Below are 20,251 nucleotides of genomic sequence, written 5' to 3'. Positions count from 1 at the left end.
TAGTCACCCTCTTCTGAATTACCACAATCGATCCTTTTACAAAGCAGTGTGCCCCACTTGAAGAGTATTTCATGATCTACCATTTAATGAGAGCCTGCCGTATGCCAAGCAGTGTTCCAGACATTGGGACACAGAGACAGATAATGTAAAGCAATCAAGCAAGTGCATTCAGTGCAACAGGTACCATGGCAGAGTAATTTATTGTGGTTTGGGATGTCCTAGGTGTATGGGAGCATTTCAGATGACTTCAGAATGTTTTTCTAAAGGTATAATTATTTTTGAGGCTACTATTTTAAAAAATCTTATGTTTATTTTAAAGCAAACACAAATATACAATATGTATGCATTTTTACAATAAAATGTATGACTTCAGAGAAATTTCTTCTGTGAATTAGTTTGCCCAGGGTCCTCCAGTCTCTGCTATTAGTGGTTATTTCAGGGTGTGTGGGGGGCATAGGAGAGGATATGAGAAAATCAACTTCCTCTGATTGAAGAATGAGGTTGGAAGGCAGGTTTTGGAAGGCTGCATGGGGAAGGTGACTATGATGAAATCTAAAAGATAAAGAGGTTTGGATTATAGGTACTAAAACATTTATTTCAATGTACATTTATGTAGCTATTTCATCACTTTTTATATTTTCTAAAATATAAAGGAAAAATAAGCATTTCTGTTATTATGATTTTAAGGATTTATTTTGGTGTTAATGGCAAAATTCCTAAATTCTAGTCAGAATGAAATGATAGTTGATTTTTTTTGTCCCTAATTCAGAAAGGTAACAGGGGTACATAAATAGTACTCTTGCATTCTGGAAAAATGATATCAATTTTGTCATGTGTAGAAGATTTAAAAAGTATTCATGTTTTACTCTGCTGTGAAGACTAATGTGGTCTTCTTTAAGAGCCGTATCTCAGGGAATAAAGCTAAATGTAGTTCAGTTTGGTAAATTTACTCTGAAACAATAATTTAAACCATCTCTTTAGATTTTTTCCAGATTCTTGTCTGTTTTTCCTTGGTTCTCTCCCAGATGGCTGCAGGGATGTGGGGAAGGTGCTCAACATGGGATGTGGGAGACACAGTCTTCTGTGTTCATACTGATGCGTTGGTGGGTGTTCTGGCTGGCTTAGCCCCAATTATGCACATTCCGCTCTTGCAATATAAAGTTGGTGAATGTATGGTTCTTTTCCTTATGGCTTGATCACTGCCCAGTGACACCTTGGTCGTTGGACCCACCTTGGCACTGCAAATCTTCTATTTCAGTTAATGGCATGCTTTTATCTTGACGAGTAAGAAATGCAGGTTTGGCTGTTGACTATCGTGCAGTGATAGTCATCACTGCTGCCATCACATTCAACTTTTACCTTTTCTCCATTCAGCCTCTCCTCTAAATAAATGTTGACTACTTATGTAATGTACATCTGCCCATGGAGGGCGTCCTGTGAAATGGATGCTTAGATCATGAACACTACAAGGGCAGTCATCCAAGGGTATACACAAGTCATGTATCTTGTCAAGTTGAATAAATACTAGCTGTGTTTTGTGTGCAAGAAAGAGGGTCCAGGGGATAGCTTAGAAAGTCAGTAGACAGTTGTGTCTTAGACATAATGAGGTCGCTTTCATTTAGGTCACTGATTCCTAGGTCGACTGGCCAATGTGTCTCTATGGGACCAAAGGAAACCATACTAAGCTATTGCTGGATAGTGACCATCCTTCCCGCGTGGCCTCACTGTCATTTGAATGACCAAGTTTTTACCTTCATTAAATTTAGGCTGGGATAAACTGCATGTTTAATTAATGCCCGCACTTGATTGATCATCGCTGTGAGAGCCCCTGTGGGAGGAGGTCTGATTACTCATCTGCACTGGCCTCTTTTATCTCCTCTGCCTCAGCCCAGCCCAGCCCTTTCTCTTTGTCTATCTTTCCCTTTCTTTCCCATCCTCCTTATACTCAATGCATCTTCCTTGATTTGAGCATATGATATTTGGCTGCTTGGCTATATTGTGGTCTTAACCTAGTGTTAGAAATGACAGTGAAACTAACACCAGCATAACCTGTAAGTGAAATTAACCCTAGGATTTTGGAACTAAATGGATCCCTGGAAGCCACCTGATTAAGGTTCCTCATTTAATACCCCCATTTAATACATTAGGGAAGAATTCAGGAGAGCAGGTGACCTATAAAGTGATGTTATATATTATTTAGCTTTTTAGTTAAGGGCAAAATATGTAGTAGAACCCAGCTGCACCACCACAAAGCATCTTATCTATTGCATAATTTCATTGTATTTTTATTGTATTTTTTTCTTTGCAGATTTCCTTTGTTCCATGAAGATCACTTGGTATGTTTTAGTAGCATTAGTTTTTACATTTTTGCTCATCCTCATCATCCACAAGATACTTGAAGTCCATAGGCAAGTGCGGAAGTGGCAGAGTAAGTATTGAGAAATAAATCCATCATTCGGGACACTCCATTTAGTTTCAAGGAACTCTTAATCTTATCTATAGATTCCATTTCTTGTTTTGTTTTGTTTTTGTTTTTTAGTTCAATTTACCATTTACTGAACACCTACTGTGTGTAAGTGGCGATTCTAGGAGTATAAGCCTAAGTAAGACACAATGCCAGCATTCAAGAAGCTTCATGTATCACTACCCAGACAAGTGAATGGGAGGGGAAGGAAGACTTGTGAATTGAAAGGAGAGGATAAACTGAATGCCAAGCAGGAGCTTAGTGAAAGTGAGGGCAGAAGAGAGGTAGAGAGATAGGGAGTGGTGATAAGAATTTTAGCTTTGGAGATCTTGAGCAGTCTGGCTTGAGGTGATGAGGAGGAATGGGATCCAAACTTTAAGGAATGTGAGGATGTCAGTAGATTTTTGGCTGGGCTGAGCTAAAATGTGGAACTGGGAATCAGGAGGTGATGAGGGGGAGTGGGATCCAAGCTTTAAGGAATGTGAGGGTGGCCCTGGCCGGTTTGGCTCAGCGGTTAGAGCGTCGGCCTGCGGTCCTGAGAGACCCGGGTTCGGTTCCCGCTAAGGGCGCGTACCTCAGTTGCAGTTTGTCCCCGGCCCTGGTCGGTTGTGCGGGTGGCAGCCACTCGATGTGTTCCTTTCACATTGATGTTTTTCTCTCTCTCTCTCTCTGTTCCTCTCTCTCCCTCCCACTCTACCTGAACAAAAAATGGAAAAATGTCCTCCGGTGAGGATTAAAAAAAAAAAAAAAGGATGTGAGGGTGTCAGTAGATTTTTGGCTGGGCTGAGCTAAAATGTGGAACTGGGAATCAGGACAATAGGGATGGTATTAAAAATATTTAATAACTAATACAATGCTCACCTGTCAGGAGGGACAGTGAATGTTAACTATTGCCGTGGCCCTACTGGTGTGTATATATCTGCACTGTTGGTATGTACTCATCCACATACTGGCTCTACTAGTGTGTGCCCATGCATATACTGGCTGAATATCAGGCGTGATTGAAAATACTTGGTCTCTTAAAGACAGGAGAAAAATGTATCATTATGAGACTAGGCTTTGGAGATAGGTAGATATGTTAGAATCCTAGTACTACCACTTACTAGTTATGTGACTTTGAGCAAGTCGCTTACTGTCTCCAAGTGTCTCCTTCCTCTGGAAAACAAGACTAATCACCATTATTACCATACAGGGTTGAAGTAAGGATTGAACTAAAGAGGTTACATAAGAAATTTAACACGATGTCTAGTGCATGGTAATTCTCAATAAAGGAGAGTAGTATTGTACTGCTGGTATTATTTCCCAAGGCTCTTATGTTCTTGACCAGGCAAGGCTGTTAGTCATTTTAGTAGGCTGAACAAATGGTTGCCTCTAGGATTGAGTGAAAGTGCCATTAGTTCTTTCAACTAAGTATTTGTTGCAGATATTTCTGAGAAGAGTTTCATATCAAGTTGTGTCATTGCTACCTTAGTTTATAAGACCCCAAATGCTTTGGCTAATAATTATAATATTGTATATTTATAGAATAACCATTTTCACTAGATTCTCAAAGTATGAAAACAGGGTGTGTGCTATTATTTTTATTTTATAGTTAGGAAACAAACAAACTCCTGAGCCTCAGGGAGGTTAAGTGTTTTGCCCAAAGGTATACAGCTAATAAACTGTCAGTATTAAGACCGAGGGTCTTGTCCTGGCTGGTTTGGCTCAGCAGTTAGAGTGTCAGCCTGTGGACCAATGATCACGGGTCCGATTCCGGTCAAGGACACGAACCATGGTTGCAGTTTGTCCTCAGCCCTGGTTGGTGTCATGCTTGGAGGCAATCAGTTGATGTGTCCCTCTCACATCAATGTTTCTCTCTTCCTCTCTCTCTCTTTCTCCCTCCCTCCCACTCTATCTGAAGATAAATAGAAAAATATCCTCCAGTGAGGATTAAAAAAAAAAAAGACCCAGGATCTTTCTAGTTTTGAAAATTATATTATTTTAAATAAATGTATATTATTTGCAAATAGTGCTTAGTTTTCAGTTTTTTGATCCATTTTTCCATATAATGATATATTAAGAAAGAGAGAGAGAAACAAGAAAGACAATGTGTCAAGAAAGACGAGTAGTGGGGAGTGACATTCAGTTCTTGTGAACATCTACCCACATGTCAGGCTCAACAGCGTTCAAGGACTTGCTTTACAAATCCAAGCATGTAATAGAAAAGTCACATCATGTATGACATGAAATATTATTAAATATTAAATATACATTAAATAGTCTGCATAGCTATGTATATATAATAATATAAATAAGATAACATTCTATACATAAGAGCTGGGCTTTTCATTAGAGGAGATGACATAACAGCTTTTATGACAGTGGAGAAGCCACTGGTTTTAGAAAAACCTGTATTTGTTCATGAAAAATAAAAAGCTCCTAATGTCTTGCTATTCCAGGCCCTGCTGTGAATGGCCCACTTTCTTTGGTAATCCTTTGACTCCACAGGAGGAATCTACTTTAAGAATGTGCCTATTTGCCATCTAAATATTTAATTTCTTTTCTTGGAATAGGTCATAAATACAAATTTTCATCTGTTTTCTTAAGAAGAGGTGATTCTGACAAACTCCAAACATTGACTATGCAGGTAATTTCAGGTGAGCTCTGTGACATGCGGACAGAACACTGCTCAGGAAATGCCAAAGCTTCACCACTTCAATAGAAACTCAAGATCATGAGATCTGAGCCCATTTAAATTAGCCTTGTATCTGGAGGAAAGGAACTGAGGGCAAATGATATCTAGTTTAATATGTCTTATTATCAGGGGACAGTTACAATCAAAACTACCTCCTTAAATAATGGAAAGTTTGCTCAACTGGCAAGAAGAAATTCCTGTGGGTAGGCAGAGGAGAAAAAGCAATCAGGAATAAGTCTCAGATTTATTTTTAAATGAGACAAGATACCATTATTCCTCAGAATTGCAAGAAGTAATTGTAGAGTGGACACGGCTTTTGCTGGAGCCTTTACTTAGCAGAGTGTCATTGTGTAAAGAGATCTTCTAATAGTCCCAATTAAGTCCCCTCTCCTCTCCCAAGAAATAGAAATGGAATAAGGGGATCCTAATTAGAGCAGCAAGGGGGCTGTTAGCACAGATGCTGTGGTTCCATCTCCTTCTTCAAATTGTGAAGCCGCCTTCTGAATTCACGCTGACAAATCATATTAAAAAGAAAGAGAGGGAGAATAAGACATGGGCAAAGCCCTCTTCTTCATCAGGAAGAAAGATATCCTCAAATCCCTGCAAACCACAGAATTATGAGTGATACTACTACAACCCCTCCTGCGCAGCCAGTGGGCAGACCTCTCTGTACTTTGTGAGAAGTTACATAAGGAAATTTCATGTCTGGGGTGTAAACTGTTTTCAAAACCGAAAGGAAATGGAACAAATCCTGAGCCCCCCACTGCAGCTGCATCTGTAGCCACGTGGAGATTCGCACAGCATTTCACTGGGGACTAAGCTCCTGAGGTTCTCCTTAGCTATTTAAATTAGCAGGGACTCAGCTCCCTGGCTTGAGGACAAATTGGATTGGATGAAGCTAAAGAGCTCTCTTAAAAAAATTAGGTCTTGGCCGGTTTGGCTCAGTGGTTAGAACGTCGGCCCGCAGACTGAGGCGTTGTGCAGGAGGCAATCAATTGATGTGTCTCTCACACTGATCTCTCTCTCTCTCTCTCTCTCTCTCTCTCTCTCTTCCCCTCCCCCTCCCCCCTCCCTTCCTCCCTCCCTCTCCTTTTTTCCTTCTCCCTCCCACTCTATCTAAAAAGCAATGGGAAAATGTCCTCTGGTGAAGACTTTTTTAAAAATTAGATTTTTTGTTCTCAGCATTAGCAGTAAAATTATTAATCTGTGGCTAATAATAAGCATTACCTAAATAGTCATTGAATACTAGCTAAAGGTGGGGAAAATTGATGGAAATTTGGGGTGGTCAGTGACAATTTTGTTTGGTTAATGAAATAAAAATCACAGGGTTGCTTCCAATGGCAAATTAATTTTTGAAGGGAGAAAATGGCAGGTCCCCTGGCGTCCCCTCTTATCCACTACATGGGCCTGGCATTTATACACCGGGAATGTTTTAACCCGGCTCTGTAGGGCTTTTTGGTTGTCTTAGGGAATCTCAATCTTTTCTCTTTTCAAGTCATAATTTTGAGCATTGCATCCTTGTCTGAGAAAAAGTCAATACTTCCTCTGTCAACATAGATAACTGAAGGGAATCACAAACGTAAAGTTCTAGCTAACCGCAGGACTGTCGCGCATTGTATTTATGAGCCTGTGATTTTCATTCACCGGAGAAACCTGCCTCAGCCATCCTTTCCCTTTAATAGCTCTCACTAAAAATCCTCTGGCTTTATTACCAGGCATATAATATTAATGTTTACAGCAGGCCAAGGGATGGTGGCCTTTTTTAAAGCGAAGAGTCCTTTTGAGGCTTAGCTTCTTAGAGGGAGAAAGAAGTAGATTCTTTCTTGTTATTTATAGTCCTTTAATCTAAATGCAATTTTTCCTCCTCCCATTATAAGTTGCTTTTTCCGAGAGAGAAATGGAAAAGAAATAATGTCTCCCTCGAGTGCTGTTTTTAAGGCCTCTCTTTGTAATGATGGATTATAGGCAGCAGTGAGACTGTAAGGAAAAAAATGTGCCAGCATGGTTCTCTGGAGAAGCAGTAACACGGGTTTAAAAAATAAAGTAGTTCAAAGAGAGCAGTGGCTGTCGTCACACTCAGCAGAGCCGCTGGCTGTCGACTCTGGCTTTATGTTCCGGAATGTCTCTCCAGTTGTTCACGTATTACAAAGGAAGTATTGTTGCACATGTACACACAGAGATACGGATAAGCTTACAACCTCAAAAAGCCAAGAGCAGAATAAGGAGAGATTACCAAGACCCTGGCTCTGCACAGTGCCTGGCACGTAGTGGGGCACCGCAAACAGCAATGGAATAAACGAGTCTCAGTGCTGTAGAAAAAGATGTCGTACAGAATGCAATACCAAGCTTCCATCTGTCCCGAATATTTTCATCCTTGCTCTGAGAAGCATGGTGGGATATACTGCCTGTCTTGGCACTAATTTATTTCACATTTTATTCACTCGACTAGTATCTTCACACCGGTGGTGATGATTCTTGTCTTACTTACCTTTGGATCCTTGTCCCTAGTATAATATCTGGCATCTAGTTCACGGACAATAAAAGCTTATTAAACCACACAAATGCGAACGGGAAACGTGTGTGGAGTAAAAGGAGCAGATGAACAAGAAATGAATCTTGGGAGTTGGGAAAGGTGAAACAAGCAGACAAAGAATGATCAAAGGGAACATAACTTTACTTCATTAAAGAACATGTAGCACTTTATAGGATTGCTAAGGATATGAAAAAATAGTGAAAAACACTGACCATTTGAAAAACAGATTTTGAGAAATGCAAAAGCAACTCTGAAATGTATCCCTAGACACAATGCTTAATGAATTGACCACGTAGGAGACCAAGTCTGGGACAGAGGCAGTAGACTAGGATCTAAATCATTGGATGCAAATAGAAACCAACTTGGCTGACTTGGCAGAAAGGAATTTTATTGGGAACCAATAGGGAACCCATAGAAACAGCAGGAAGGTTAGGCGATCTGAGCTTTGAAAAGAAAAAGGAATTAAGAGAGGCCAAGCAGCAAAACATAATCCAAAGTCACACCACGGGGATGGTTTGGTGAGCGTGCCTCTGCTGGTGTCTCCAGCACTGGACACTCCCCCTGAGCTGCCAAAGCTACCTTTAGACCACCTGGCAGCTTTGCATCTCTGCCAGGATCGCAAGTCCCAAGGGGGAGCAGCAGACTGAGTATGGGCCAGGAAGCTGAGAGCGGGAATATCTGCCCTTCTAGCTTCCTGCACACTTGAGAGTCCCCCTGAGATATCCACGTGCTGGACAGCTAATGAACAAATATTCCAATACCAGTTCTCTGGGATCAGAGCTTCCACTTACTCCTGCTGCAAAGGTCACTTGGGGGGGGGGGTCGGGTCATGTCATCTCTCCCCTCAATGTTCATCAAAAATGCTGAAAATTTTAAAACATGAAGTTCTTCACCTTCAGATATTCAACCCAAGTCAATTGAACACAGACTATATACCAAGCACTATTGCTGACACCACAGTTATGGAGATGCTGGTTGTTTTAGGAGAAGAGAAACCAATTAAATTATAAAAACTCATTAAGTACCTTCCATATGCACAGTTCTTTCTCACACATCATTTTATTTTATTTTATTTCCTAAGACCCTCACTTTTTTCCTGATGAGAAAGTTGAAGCTATGAGAGTTTAAGTCACTGACCCACAGCCAGGTCCTAGGAGAGTCAGGGCGCAAACTCAATTTTGCTCATTGGATGCATTTTTTTTTTTTTTTCTTTTATCCTCACCCGAGGACATTTTCCCATTTTTTTGTTCAGGTAGAGTGGGAGGGAGAAAGAGGAACAGAGAGAGAGAAGAAACATCGATGTGAAAGGAACACATCGAGTGGCTGCCACCCGCACGACCGACCAGGGCCGGGGACAAACTGCAACCGAGGTACGCGCCCCTAGCGGGAACCGAACCCGGGTCTCTCAGGACCGCAGGTCGATGCTCTAACAGCTGAGCCAAACCGGCCAGGGCTGGATGCACTTTCTAGCACCCCAATGGCAATGGCGAACTGGGGAGCTTGCCTCTGCTGGTTCAAGCCATAGATCAAAACCCTTCATGCTCTTTACCATTTAACACTGGAAACTGAAATGAAACATTTCCTCTATAAGGTGAAGCTTATGTGAAACAATGTGAGCCATCCACAAAGTAACATTTTTGTAGTTAATAGGGGTGAGTTTGTAGGGACCATGAATGAAAGAAAATGGAATTTTATTGTGAAAGAGAATTACTTATATCATAGAAAGATAGATAAATAAAGCAGACATGGAACAATAAAAAAAATAAAAAAGAAATAAATAAACAAGAAAGAGAATCACTACATGCCAATAGTGGACGGCCCAGTAACTTGTATTACCCCCAGACAAAACTAATGGCAATGTAAAATTATAATTTGCAACATGTTTATGGCCAGTATAATAAAGATTAAGCAGATTTCCATTTCCTGCAGAAAAGAAGATAAATTACTGGCGCCAGATGTCTAGCAACCAAGCAAGATAACATAAAAATTCAATTTTTACTTGCTTAACTATGATTTTTATGACTCTTAAAATACAGATTTGAGTGCATAAAACAGTAAAGGTTATAGCCATCTGCTTGGTTTCAGAATAGATCAAAATGCAGAGGGTGAGTCTATACACAGGAAGAAATTCATAAGTATGAAAAATTTATAGGCAGAAAAGGGTGATTTATTTTATTCATTCATTGAATGCCTTTATGTGACAGCCATTTATGCCAGGTATGAAAGAACTGATGATAAAACATATGCAGATAAACACTTTCTCCACCTTTGCACAAACTCTCCCTGCCTGAACCATCCTGCCTCCCTTGGCACCCCCCCTCCCCCGTAAAACCTCCCCTCCTCCCACCTTGCCTTTGTCTAGTAAACTCCAACCCTAGTTTAACTGACACCTCCTCAGGAAAACACACTGGACCTCCCAGATTAGGTCAAATCTCTCTTTGTGGCAGTTATTTCTCTTGCAATTTGATATTTTTGTGTTATTATTTGATTGATGTCTCTTTCATGAGCCAGGCAGCTCATTGAGTGCAAGGACACTATCTTATAGTACTCATCACTACATCCCAGCTCATAGCACATTGAATGTAAGGGCACATAATAGGAGCCCAATACATATTTATCAGGTAAATATGTCAAAAGAACAGCTGCCACAAAAACCTTTTAAATACTCTCCCTCCCCCAAATTATAACTTTTGATAATGCCTATTCAAAATAATGACAGGGAAATAGTTACACACTTCATCAGTTTCATTCCTTGGCTTATTAAGGATATCTGCAGTGTGAATGGACCGGAAACTGAGTCAGTGGCTCAGAATATTGGCAGCTGTCTGTTGAATGACTTTTTTTTCCTCTCTAGCTGTTAATTCTAGATAATTTTGCAGTAATTTATTTTCCCATCATATGATTTTCACATTGGCCAGACCTGGAGCAGATGAGCAGTTTTAGGATCACTGTGAACAACAACAGACAGAGCTTTGTACATAGTAGGGAGTTGGCACCTCGAATAATGGAAATCTATTTTAAGCTACCATAATTGTTTTATTAGCCCTGGAAGACTACTAGCTATCTTGGGCTTGCACAAAAGTGCCAATGTTTTTATGTTATGAAAAGGTTAGAATGATGTATAGCAGTATTAAAGTTCTGCATAACAATAAAGAGAAATCATTAAGACTGGAAGGTTTTTTTTTTGAAACCAGATTAGAGAACGAAATAAGAATCACCAAACCATCTGAAAATTTCCACATCTGTCTTGATCACAGTCATCTGTTAAGATTAACTTGAATTCCTTCTTTTTTTTAAACCCTCACCCGAGGATATTTTTCTATTTATCTTCAGATAGAGTGGGAGCGAGAGAGAGGGAGAGAAAGGGAGAGAGAGAGAAACATCATGGACACATCGACTGGCTGCCTCCCACACGACCCTGACTAGCGCCGGGACTGAACTGCAACCGAGGTCGGTGCTGTTGGCGGAATTGAACCCATGACTTATCGGTCTGCAGGCCAACGCTCTATTGCTGAGCCAAACTGGCCAGGGCTCCTTTATTTTTTGAGAAGCTCTTATGGGAAACTAAGTACTTTGTGGGTCATAATTTAGACATTTATTGCCAGTGTGTCCACGAAGGATGGCTGAGTCTTCCAAAGTGTGAAGGAGAGAAAGGACGCACCGAGGTCATCATTCCAGCCTTAGCTCTCCTTCCCCTTTCCTGCTGAGCACACCGCGGGCCCTACTCGATTCTGAGCAGACTCCTCGAGTGGGCTTAAAAAGATGCTGGCAAAAATATTCTGCTTTGCACTTCGTAGAGCTTTCTGTTTTTCAAAGTACATCAAAATACACTTTGATTACCTCATTTTACCCTCACCTTTATTTCTTCCTTTAAGTCTCAGGGCAGCCACACCAGCTTTGCTGACGTCACAAGGAAACCGTCTCAGTAGTGCAGGTGTCGGTAACCACTGCGAACTTTTATATGAAATGTGTGGGGAGAGAGGCCAGAACTGGGCCAGCAGAGGCTGCCTGGCTGCGGCCACACAGGGGCCTCCCGTAGATGAATGTGCCTGGTCCGGTGCATTCCTTCAGGCCTGGGCTCAGCCTACTGTGATAGCAGCACACCCAGAAGGAGCCATTGTGCAGTTCCACTCTCATCCATAGGTTTATAAAACCACAAAGCCAATGTATTAATTCATAAGGAGTAATACCATTGAGAGAGGCACGAACAAGAACATTTATGACTGCAAACACGTGTGTTCTTTCTCCTTAGAACCACGTGGGAAGTCAAGCCACAGCCAAGGCTTGCTTGGTGGGTCTGACAGGGGATTCCTTTGCCAACATAGCTTGAGGGGCTTTCTTCCCCAGTTTAGGGGTAACCTGATTGGCTCACGTAACCCAGCACTTTTAACATTGAACAGGCTTTGGCCTGGAGATTCTTTCTGAAGATGACTTTTGTGTTTCCACTCTGATTATGGGTTGATCTGATGGATGAACTCTCAGAGGGAAATTTTATTTTCCTTATCCCCAGATTCCTAGGTAACATCCTAGTTGGTTGCTTATACTGCTCCTATCCACACCCTTTTATTAAGAATATTGAGGTACAAAAAGGTAAATGACATTCTTTTAGAGATTCAACACTTCGTTACTGAGGACTCATCGCATGTCATGCTCCAAGGTGGCTTCCTGGGGACATAACTGTGCATAAAATATAATCTTTGTACACAAGGAGGCAGACAAATAAGCAATTACAGCAAAATTGGATACATTCACTATTGGAGAAGTAGAGGTCACCAAAGGTCATGTATTGTAAGGACACCTAATGCTGGTTACTGCTCCTTGTTTTGTTTTGAGCTATTTTGACTTTCCAATGTAATAACCAAGTAAAATATAGTTGAACAAGTAGTTTTTGAGATAAGAGTATAAAAAATTGATGGGCAAATTCACTTAGCAGCCAAGAGAACCTGGTAGGATGAGGAAATTTTAGCTATGCCTTCACTGTGGGAGATGTTCCTTGTCTTTGACAAAAACCATCAGGCACAAAGTGAAGAGAACACCTTGCAAGTTTCTGTTACTCTGTGGGAATAAAAAATTACCTTGGAAGCATAAATTGAAGTTAGATACCAGATGTCATAGATACAAAAAAAAAAAAAAATGTTTGAAAAGTGATAGAAAGTCTAGAAAAAAATACAAGAAAATAATTATCAGGGGGCAGTCTGGACATTGTCATGGGCAGTGTGATTGGGGCTTTATTTGACAACGTAAGAGTTTTATTTTTAATTAAAGTTTTTACTGCTGGAAATCCATTTGGTTCACTAAATTCAGCCATGTCAAAACTCCAACTGGGTCCTTTTAAATGTTTCAGGCTCTTGAAAAAAGTCAAAGAAATGCTTGGTTCAGAGATTTGACAAATTCATGAAAAGACTTCTGTGGAGTTTTAAAATATGTCTGTCTGCTTCTACTGCCTTAACTAGTGTTGGTGAATTAATATTATCTGAAAGAAACTCTATTTCCCAGTGTAGACTAACAACAACACAAAATTCCACCCATTTTAACTATTCTGAAGAAGTTATTAAAATAACACATCTTACTTTTTGCCTTTTAAATCAATTTTTTTAAGTTTTGATGTCAGCATTGAAGTTACATGAACTTGGATACTAGAAGAAACAGAGGCTAAAGCCCTACTAGAGTGTTACTTTGGACTGGTCATCATTTTGACAGATAATAGCTTTCTACAGTAAAATATGGTTATATACCTACCAAATTATAAAATAACAGAAAACTAAATGAACAAGAAAATGGTGAGCAGTTTGGCTTTCCAACTCAAGGAGCTCTGTTAATTTTCTTCAGTAATTATTTATTTTCATAAATAGGCTCTTTTGATATTTTAACCTAATTGTGTAAACAAGTATTTGCATGGTAAGTTCATTCTGATGCCTTAAGGTACATCAGAAGCAACTTGGACATCTGGAAACAGGCTATCAAAGTTAAATATACACGCCGTTTGAGCTAGCAGCTCCATTTCTAGGAATCTGTCCTGTAGATCTACTTACATGGGAGAGAAATGACATATGTACAATGTTTATTGCTAGTGTGTTTACAATGTCAAAAGATTAGACATAACGTAAATAGGAGGCTGTTTAAAGACAGGATGATAGATCAATTCTATGGAATACCAGGAAGTCGTAAAAAGGATTGAGAAAGGGCTTATGTGGAAAGATCTCAAAGATATATCCTTAAGTATATGTGTGCATAGTACGCAACCAAATTGTGTAGAGAATGACAAAAACAACATATATATGTATAAAAGTATAAATCTGTCTGTCTATCCATCCATCTATCATTTATCAATACACAAAAAACGAGTAACTGGTTGCTGGTGGCAGAGGAAGGGGAGAAGGAAAGAAAGTGTGGCCCTGCTCGGTTTGGCTCAGCAGTTAAAGTGTTGGTCTGTGGACTAAAGAGTCGAGGGTTCTATTCCTGTCAAGGGCACATGTATGTCTCAGTTGCCATTTGGCCCCCAGCCCTGGTTGGTCGTGCGGGAGGCAACTAATCGATGTGTCTCTCTCACCTCAATGTCTCTCTCTCTCCCCTCTTCCCTCCCACTCTATCTAAAGGTAAATGAAAAAATATCCATGGGTGAGGATTAAAAAAAAAAAAAAGAAAGTATGTGATGCTGTGGGAAGTGGTAGTCTGGGATATGGGGTAAGAGGGAGACATTTCACTGAATATCCTGTCATAGTTGAAAAAATTTCAATCATGTAAAGTATTCTTTATTTAGAAAATTAAATCCAAAAATAGTTTTTCTTATTGAAAGTTTTTCTAATTAAAAAATTTCATGAGAAGGTTTGATAGTATTTCTATTTTGACAAACTATACCAGTGTTCATGGACAAAAAACATATTCTTGATTGCACTTAAATCCTCCTTTTTGATTTTTTTTCTTAAGAAGCCACTACCCACTTCTTTACATCATAGGTCATCTCACTTCCATCCATGTTGTATTAAAAAGCAGAGACATCTATGAAGCAAAAACCACATGCATTATATAGGACTCAAGTTTCAATATAAAAACTAGAAAAGCAAGACCCCAGAACCCAGTGGAATAAAAGAGATACCATGATGCCATGGACATGACATTTCTTCTACTTTGAAGTTAGCTAAAGATAATAGTAGAAGAATTTGATACAGTCACAGAGTCATAGTAAAGGAAGACAGATTAGAACTCACCTAATTTGTAACTTTGCGTCTTGATAAAACTGTCTCTGAAATAAAGGATGCCATTGATATTCTTCTTCAGGACGTATTTCAACAATGTCCAATAGAAGGATATGTTTGCAGTCAGCTTCCAAACTCAAATTCTTTTTTTGCTACTTAACATTGTACTTAAAAATTTTTTTTCTCTCCTTTGCTCCTTCTTAACTATGCTTCAGCTCTTGTCCCCAAGAAATGGGAGCAGAAGAGTGATGAAAGGAAAGAAATAGAGTTGAGAGAAATGGGACAAAGGTGTCAGAATTGTAGGCAGGAAATTGAGTGAATGGTGAAAACGACCAAAATTCTTTCTAGACAGAGGGTTTGGTTCTCCTACTATAACAGAAAAGACTGTGTCTGTGTTTGCATTGCCTTTGACCAAATATAGACTAAAACATCTCTCCTTTTTAAATAGTAGGGACCACGCAGAGGCCCTCAACTCAGATCAAGGAAGTGCTTTCTCCGATACCAGAACTAGAAGTTCCTCCCACAATGCATCGGCACGAGCAGTATACATGGTGAGTCATGATTCGGCTTTACTGACAATTGAACTTTATTCATTATAAACAGGAAGAGGTCCAAGGAGTACTTCAAACTACATTTCTATTTGAGAGTAGGAGATAGAGAGGGATGAACTGGCAAAATTAGCTCATATAAATCTGATGACAGGAAATAAAATTACTTTTTTTCTCTCAGGTATAGGAAGGACCAGTAAACTAACCTCTTGGTCTGTTAATCAACATGTATCCCCAGATGTCACCTCATCCTTTAGCACTGTTTCCTGGGGCCGAGTCATTATTCTAGCAGGCCAATCATTTCAGTCTGAGCATGAGAAAAGAGAGAATGTAAATTTATAAAGCAGAACTGACCCTCAATTACTGAAATTAGAAACTTCTCTAAATTTAACATCTGATCATCTAGATTAATGCACATTGATTCTCATGTATTTGTTTTTAATGTTTTTATTGATTTTTTTTAAGAGAGAGAGGAAGGGAAAGACAGAATTGTCAATGTGAGAAACATCAATTGGTTGCCTCCTGTGTGCTCCCTACTGGGGATCGAGCCCACAACCCAGGACTGAGAATCAAACCAGGACTTCTCAGTCCATGGGCTGATGCTCAGTCCACTGAGCCACACCTGCCAGGCTGATTCCCATGTATTTGAATCAAAACTGTGGTCAGAGTGTCTCAGAAAAAATGTTCACTCATTCACAAATATTTAAGTAAACATTATGTTAAAGGCATCATTGGTAGCCATTGTAGAGGGTATAAAAATTGTAATAGGGAAGAGGAAGGATATTAGCATTTATTTGTATCCTTTGTGCTTGGTGGTGATGGGCTAGATCATTTACTCTTCATAATACTTGGGTAGTTATCAGTCAAGGTCCTAGTAGGAAATCGATGGTATACTCAAACTGAATAATTTGTAGAGAGTTTAATAAAGGGTCTATTAAGCTAGGATGTGGGAAAACCAAAAAGGAGAGTGTAACACCATAGGACCAGTAAGTGGGGGCACTACAACTGCCCTTAAGACTAAAGTAACCCAGAGAGACAGACACAGAGGCAGCCTCATGCGCACACATGCGTGGAGATGGAGTGTGTGCAGAGGGCTGCCTCACGGGAGCTGTGGCCTTTGGTCAGGGGACACAACAGCCTGCGGTTGCCATGAAGAGAGAGAACAGATATCCCAACTTGGCTGTCCTCCCTTGCCCTCATGTGCTTACTTCTGGACAAGAGCCAGAGGACACTGAAACTAGATTGAGGCAGTTCATATAGATTGACCACCCAGAGTACCAAGCAGGGTGGAAAAACTGGAGAGCAGATTTGGAAAGGCAATGGAAGGGATCCAGCATAGGTAGTTCAACACAGCGAACTGGAAACTGCCGAGGATATGTTTGTGTTCAGGACCAGAGAGAGACTAGTCTAGTCTTCATAGTTGGGTCTTAGTGCCATTAGGGTCTGCTCTTGGCTCAGAAATGTCTCAGTAGACTACAATGTAATCATATAATTGTTTTAATGGAATATTACTGGATATTATTATGCTTGATACTTTTCTCATTCTGGGATGTTCAACCTGGCATAGGAATTGCTCCCTTTTGTTCATTCACCAAAAGCTTATGCCAAGAATTCTGCTACTCATTGGCAAAAATAACCTTCAGTCAGTGGAGGAATCAGATTAGGGAACCCCTAATTCCAATAGAGTGTCAAGTAACATGTTAAGGGTATTAAGAGAGAACTTGAGGGGCATCATGAAAAGCTCCCTCATTCAGAGAGTATGTTGCCTAACATTTAATAGATGCTCAATAAGTATTTTTTTTTGAGTGAATGATTAAGGCCTAGCATCTATGTCTTTCTAATAGAATCATGGATTGTTATAACCAAAAGAAACTGTGTGAACAGTTATACTTTAATTTTATGGAAGTGGCAAATAATCCAAACTCTGTAGTGACAGAGGCTAGAGAAAACTCTAGGTTTCCTGAGTCCTAGGCTGAGAAGTTTATTACCATTAAACACACTGTCTTTTTTGATATAATGGAGTCTCCATTGCATAATGTAGGACTGGACAGAGCCCTTAATCAGTGCCTTTAGGAAGATTTTTGGTGTTCTTTATAGGACACAACTTTGATCAATCGTTTTTAAATTGTTTTCCACTAATTCTTTTCAGGTAATACTTAAAACTTTTGTGTGATTAATATTTGCCTTTTTTTTTTTCTTTTTCTTAATTTTCAGAATATCCTTCTGAAGTTCTCTGGATAGTTTGGACCAAACCCTTTTAAAGAATACTCATAATTTTATTTGGGGAGCGAGTTAACTGGTAAATATATAAATCCAGTTGAGGATGCACAGTAGGAAATAGCAGGAATGCTGACCAGTTGATGAAAACTAGCTCGGGAGCACTCATTGGACCCATGAGATCAAAGAAATGAGAAGTTGCTTTTTTTAGGAAGCCATTATGAGTCATGGAAACAAGCTGATGAAACCCGTGGAAATAGCAAGAGAATGCTTACTCTCCTTGTTTATTCATCATCATACAGCTTACATAATGGCCCCAAGATTTTTTTGAGGAATCAAAAACAGGGTCAAAGATGAAAATCTTTTCTCTCCTTGGCTCACGTTGTAGATTCTGATTTGATGGGTTTTCCTGGGAAGATGGATAGTTTCTCTTCAGAGGGCCTGGGTTGTCTGTGTATACAAGTACTTGTATTTATAATCTTGCCTCCTTTTGGCACTGAGGATGTTTTAAAAAATTCAAAGATACGAAAATAAAATGAATTTAAGTGAAATATTAAGAGAAATTTCAATATTTAAATTTAATAGCAAAATGTGTCCTCTGGTTCTTTTGGCTTTCATATTTTTATAGCTGTCACTGCTGTTAGGAATAATTATTAATTACAAGAAAAGCACATAGAGATAAGGGGGTAGTTCTTCTCATTAGAAGTTATAAAACTACTGTCCCAGTGTCCAGGTGGAATCAAATCTGCTGGCATTATTATTTGGTTAAAGTTGCTTAGCTGAGTAAATTTCCATACTTGGGAATTCTGCTAGTCTCACATATGCTTGTCTGTGTAGCCCTGATTAATAGGTGAGTCACGCTCAGGTCTGGAATATTCAGCAGGAGTTTAGGGATGTCACACTCCATGAGGTATGGATATTATACAATTTCCGAGAAGCCAAGTGATTGTTTCCTTGCATATCCCCTATTATGTTCAGACAAGTGACTTGGAAATCAATGGGAACTTGGCCTACAAAAGGCATAGATTAAACTTCAAGTCCTGTTCAATTGTGTCAGCTTTTAGGAAGCTAATTTCACTTATTTATTAAAATAATAGATTTTAACAGATACTATGAAGCATTCAGAGATCTATTTGGCCTGCTCTCTGCCCACAGAGTTTACAGTCTGGGAGAGGAGATTAAACATATATACCACTGGTTATAATACTAGATACAATATGGTGTGGTAAGTGTGTCATTAATAGGCTCCATACTTCCTGCTGAGGATTCACAGGTCAATAGTATCTGTTAAAGGTTATTCTCTTTTCTGTCTACATCTTTCTTAAGAATCTCCAGCTATTCATACTATGCTAATGGATGGTGATTTTAGGATGACTAGAAGTAAGTTCTTACATTTAAAAAATCTAAATAAGGTATGTTATCATATTACCCTAGAGGTATGACAGCCAAAAGAATACATTTAAAAAAATCTCTGTGAAATAGTGATCCTATACTTTAGTAAAGACGGGGTAGTGAAGAAGCTTCCGTGGTTTGAAGGACAAGATGAAGTATGTGTGCATGAATGGGAGAAAACAGAACATTTTGGCAAAAAATAGTACTTCATAAAATCTTCTGAAGAGTTATTTTCTACGTCCCTGAGAGTTAATGCTGTTACCAAAAGAAAATATGGAGATAACATGGCTGCTTACTAGAAGAATATTGTTTCTGGGTTATTAGTTAAGATACATTCATCTTCAAATAACAGCAGGCCCTGGTCAAAATATCTTAAACAATAAGAAGAGTTATTACCATACCTAACAGAGATTCTGAGTAGTGCTTCCAGGGTTAGTTAATTCAAGAATTCACATCATCAATCATCCAAGTTCTTTCCTCTCTTCTCTGCCATCTTCAGCTTGTTTTTGTCTTCAGGATTCCCCTGTCATGATTTCAAGAAGTGATTTTAGCCCTGGCCGGTTTGGCTCAGCGGTTAGAGCGTCGGCCTGTGGTCCAGAGAGACCCAGGTTCGGTTCCCACTAAGGGCACCTTGGTTGCAGTTTGTCCCCAGCCCTGGTTGGGTCAAGCAGGTGGCAGCCACTCGATGTGTCCCTTTCACGTCGATGTTTCTCTCTCTCTCTCCCTTCCCCTCCCACTCTATCTGAACAAAAAATGGAAAAATGTCCTCAGGTGAGGATAAAAAATAGAAGCGATTTTATTAAATGTTAGTATCACAGCACAACAATCATCACATCCTTATACCACAATGTTCTTTTTAAGTAAAGAAACCTTGACAAGTCCCTCTATGCCTTGCCCACCTCCATCCTCATGCCAGAACATCTGGAAAAGAATCACCCACCCTTAACCCAACCAGTGACAGGGGCTGGAACCATGAGGATGTGAAGGATCAAGATTTGCCTGTTCTTACGGAGAGGAGAGGAACTCCCGTCAGAATGAAAGCAGCTCTGTTAACTCGGCGCAGAGGTGCTGCGGGCCTCTGCGGGCGCCCGCCTCAGTTCCAAGATGTGCAGAGAGACTCTGACCAAACACAAAACACAAGCTTGTTCCCCCACCCCCTTAACAGACCCTTGAGGTGTGCTAGGTTGTCCCTCAAGCATGTGTCATTGTCCGGCACTTCGTCATGGG

The 20,251-nt window shown here is 39.8% G+C and overlaps 2 protein-coding genes across 2 annotated transcripts in view; one reads left to right on the top strand and one right to left on the bottom strand.

Annotated features, from left to right (window-relative positions):
• Positions 1-14,899, bottom strand: part of KLHL5 (kelch like family member 5) — a 142,523-nt gene extending 127,624 nt beyond the window's left edge. Inside the window, exon 1 of the mRNA XM_036273831.1 lies at positions 14,880-14,899. The gene's annotated coding sequence lies outside the window, so the exon portion shown is untranslated. The remainder of the gene's footprint in view (positions 1-14,879) is intronic.
• The window catches only part of TMEM156 (transmembrane protein 156), a 42,595-nt gene extending 24,807 nt beyond the window's left edge, over positions 1-17,788 (top strand). The window contains exons 4-7 of the mRNA XM_036273841.1: positions 2,309-2,428; positions 5,017-5,100; positions 15,316-15,418; positions 17,630-17,788. Coding sequence (XP_036129734.1) covers positions 2,309-2,428; positions 5,017-5,100; positions 15,316-15,418; position 17,630 — 308 coding nt within the window. The 3' untranslated portion in view covers positions 17,631-17,788. The remainder of the gene's footprint in view (positions 1-2,308; positions 2,429-5,016; positions 5,101-15,315; positions 15,419-17,629) is intronic.
• Positions 17,789-20,251: the final 2,463 nt, after the last annotated feature.

The sequence above is a fragment of the Molossus molossus genome, unplaced genomic scaffold, assembly GCF_014108415.1.
Source record: "Molossus molossus isolate mMolMol1 unplaced genomic scaffold, mMolMol1.p scaffold_m16_p_1, whole genome shotgun sequence".
Classification (NCBI taxonomy): Eukaryota; Metazoa; Chordata; class Mammalia; order Chiroptera; family Molossidae; genus Molossus; species Molossus molossus.
This window is presented reverse-complemented; position numbering and strand designations above follow the sequence as displayed.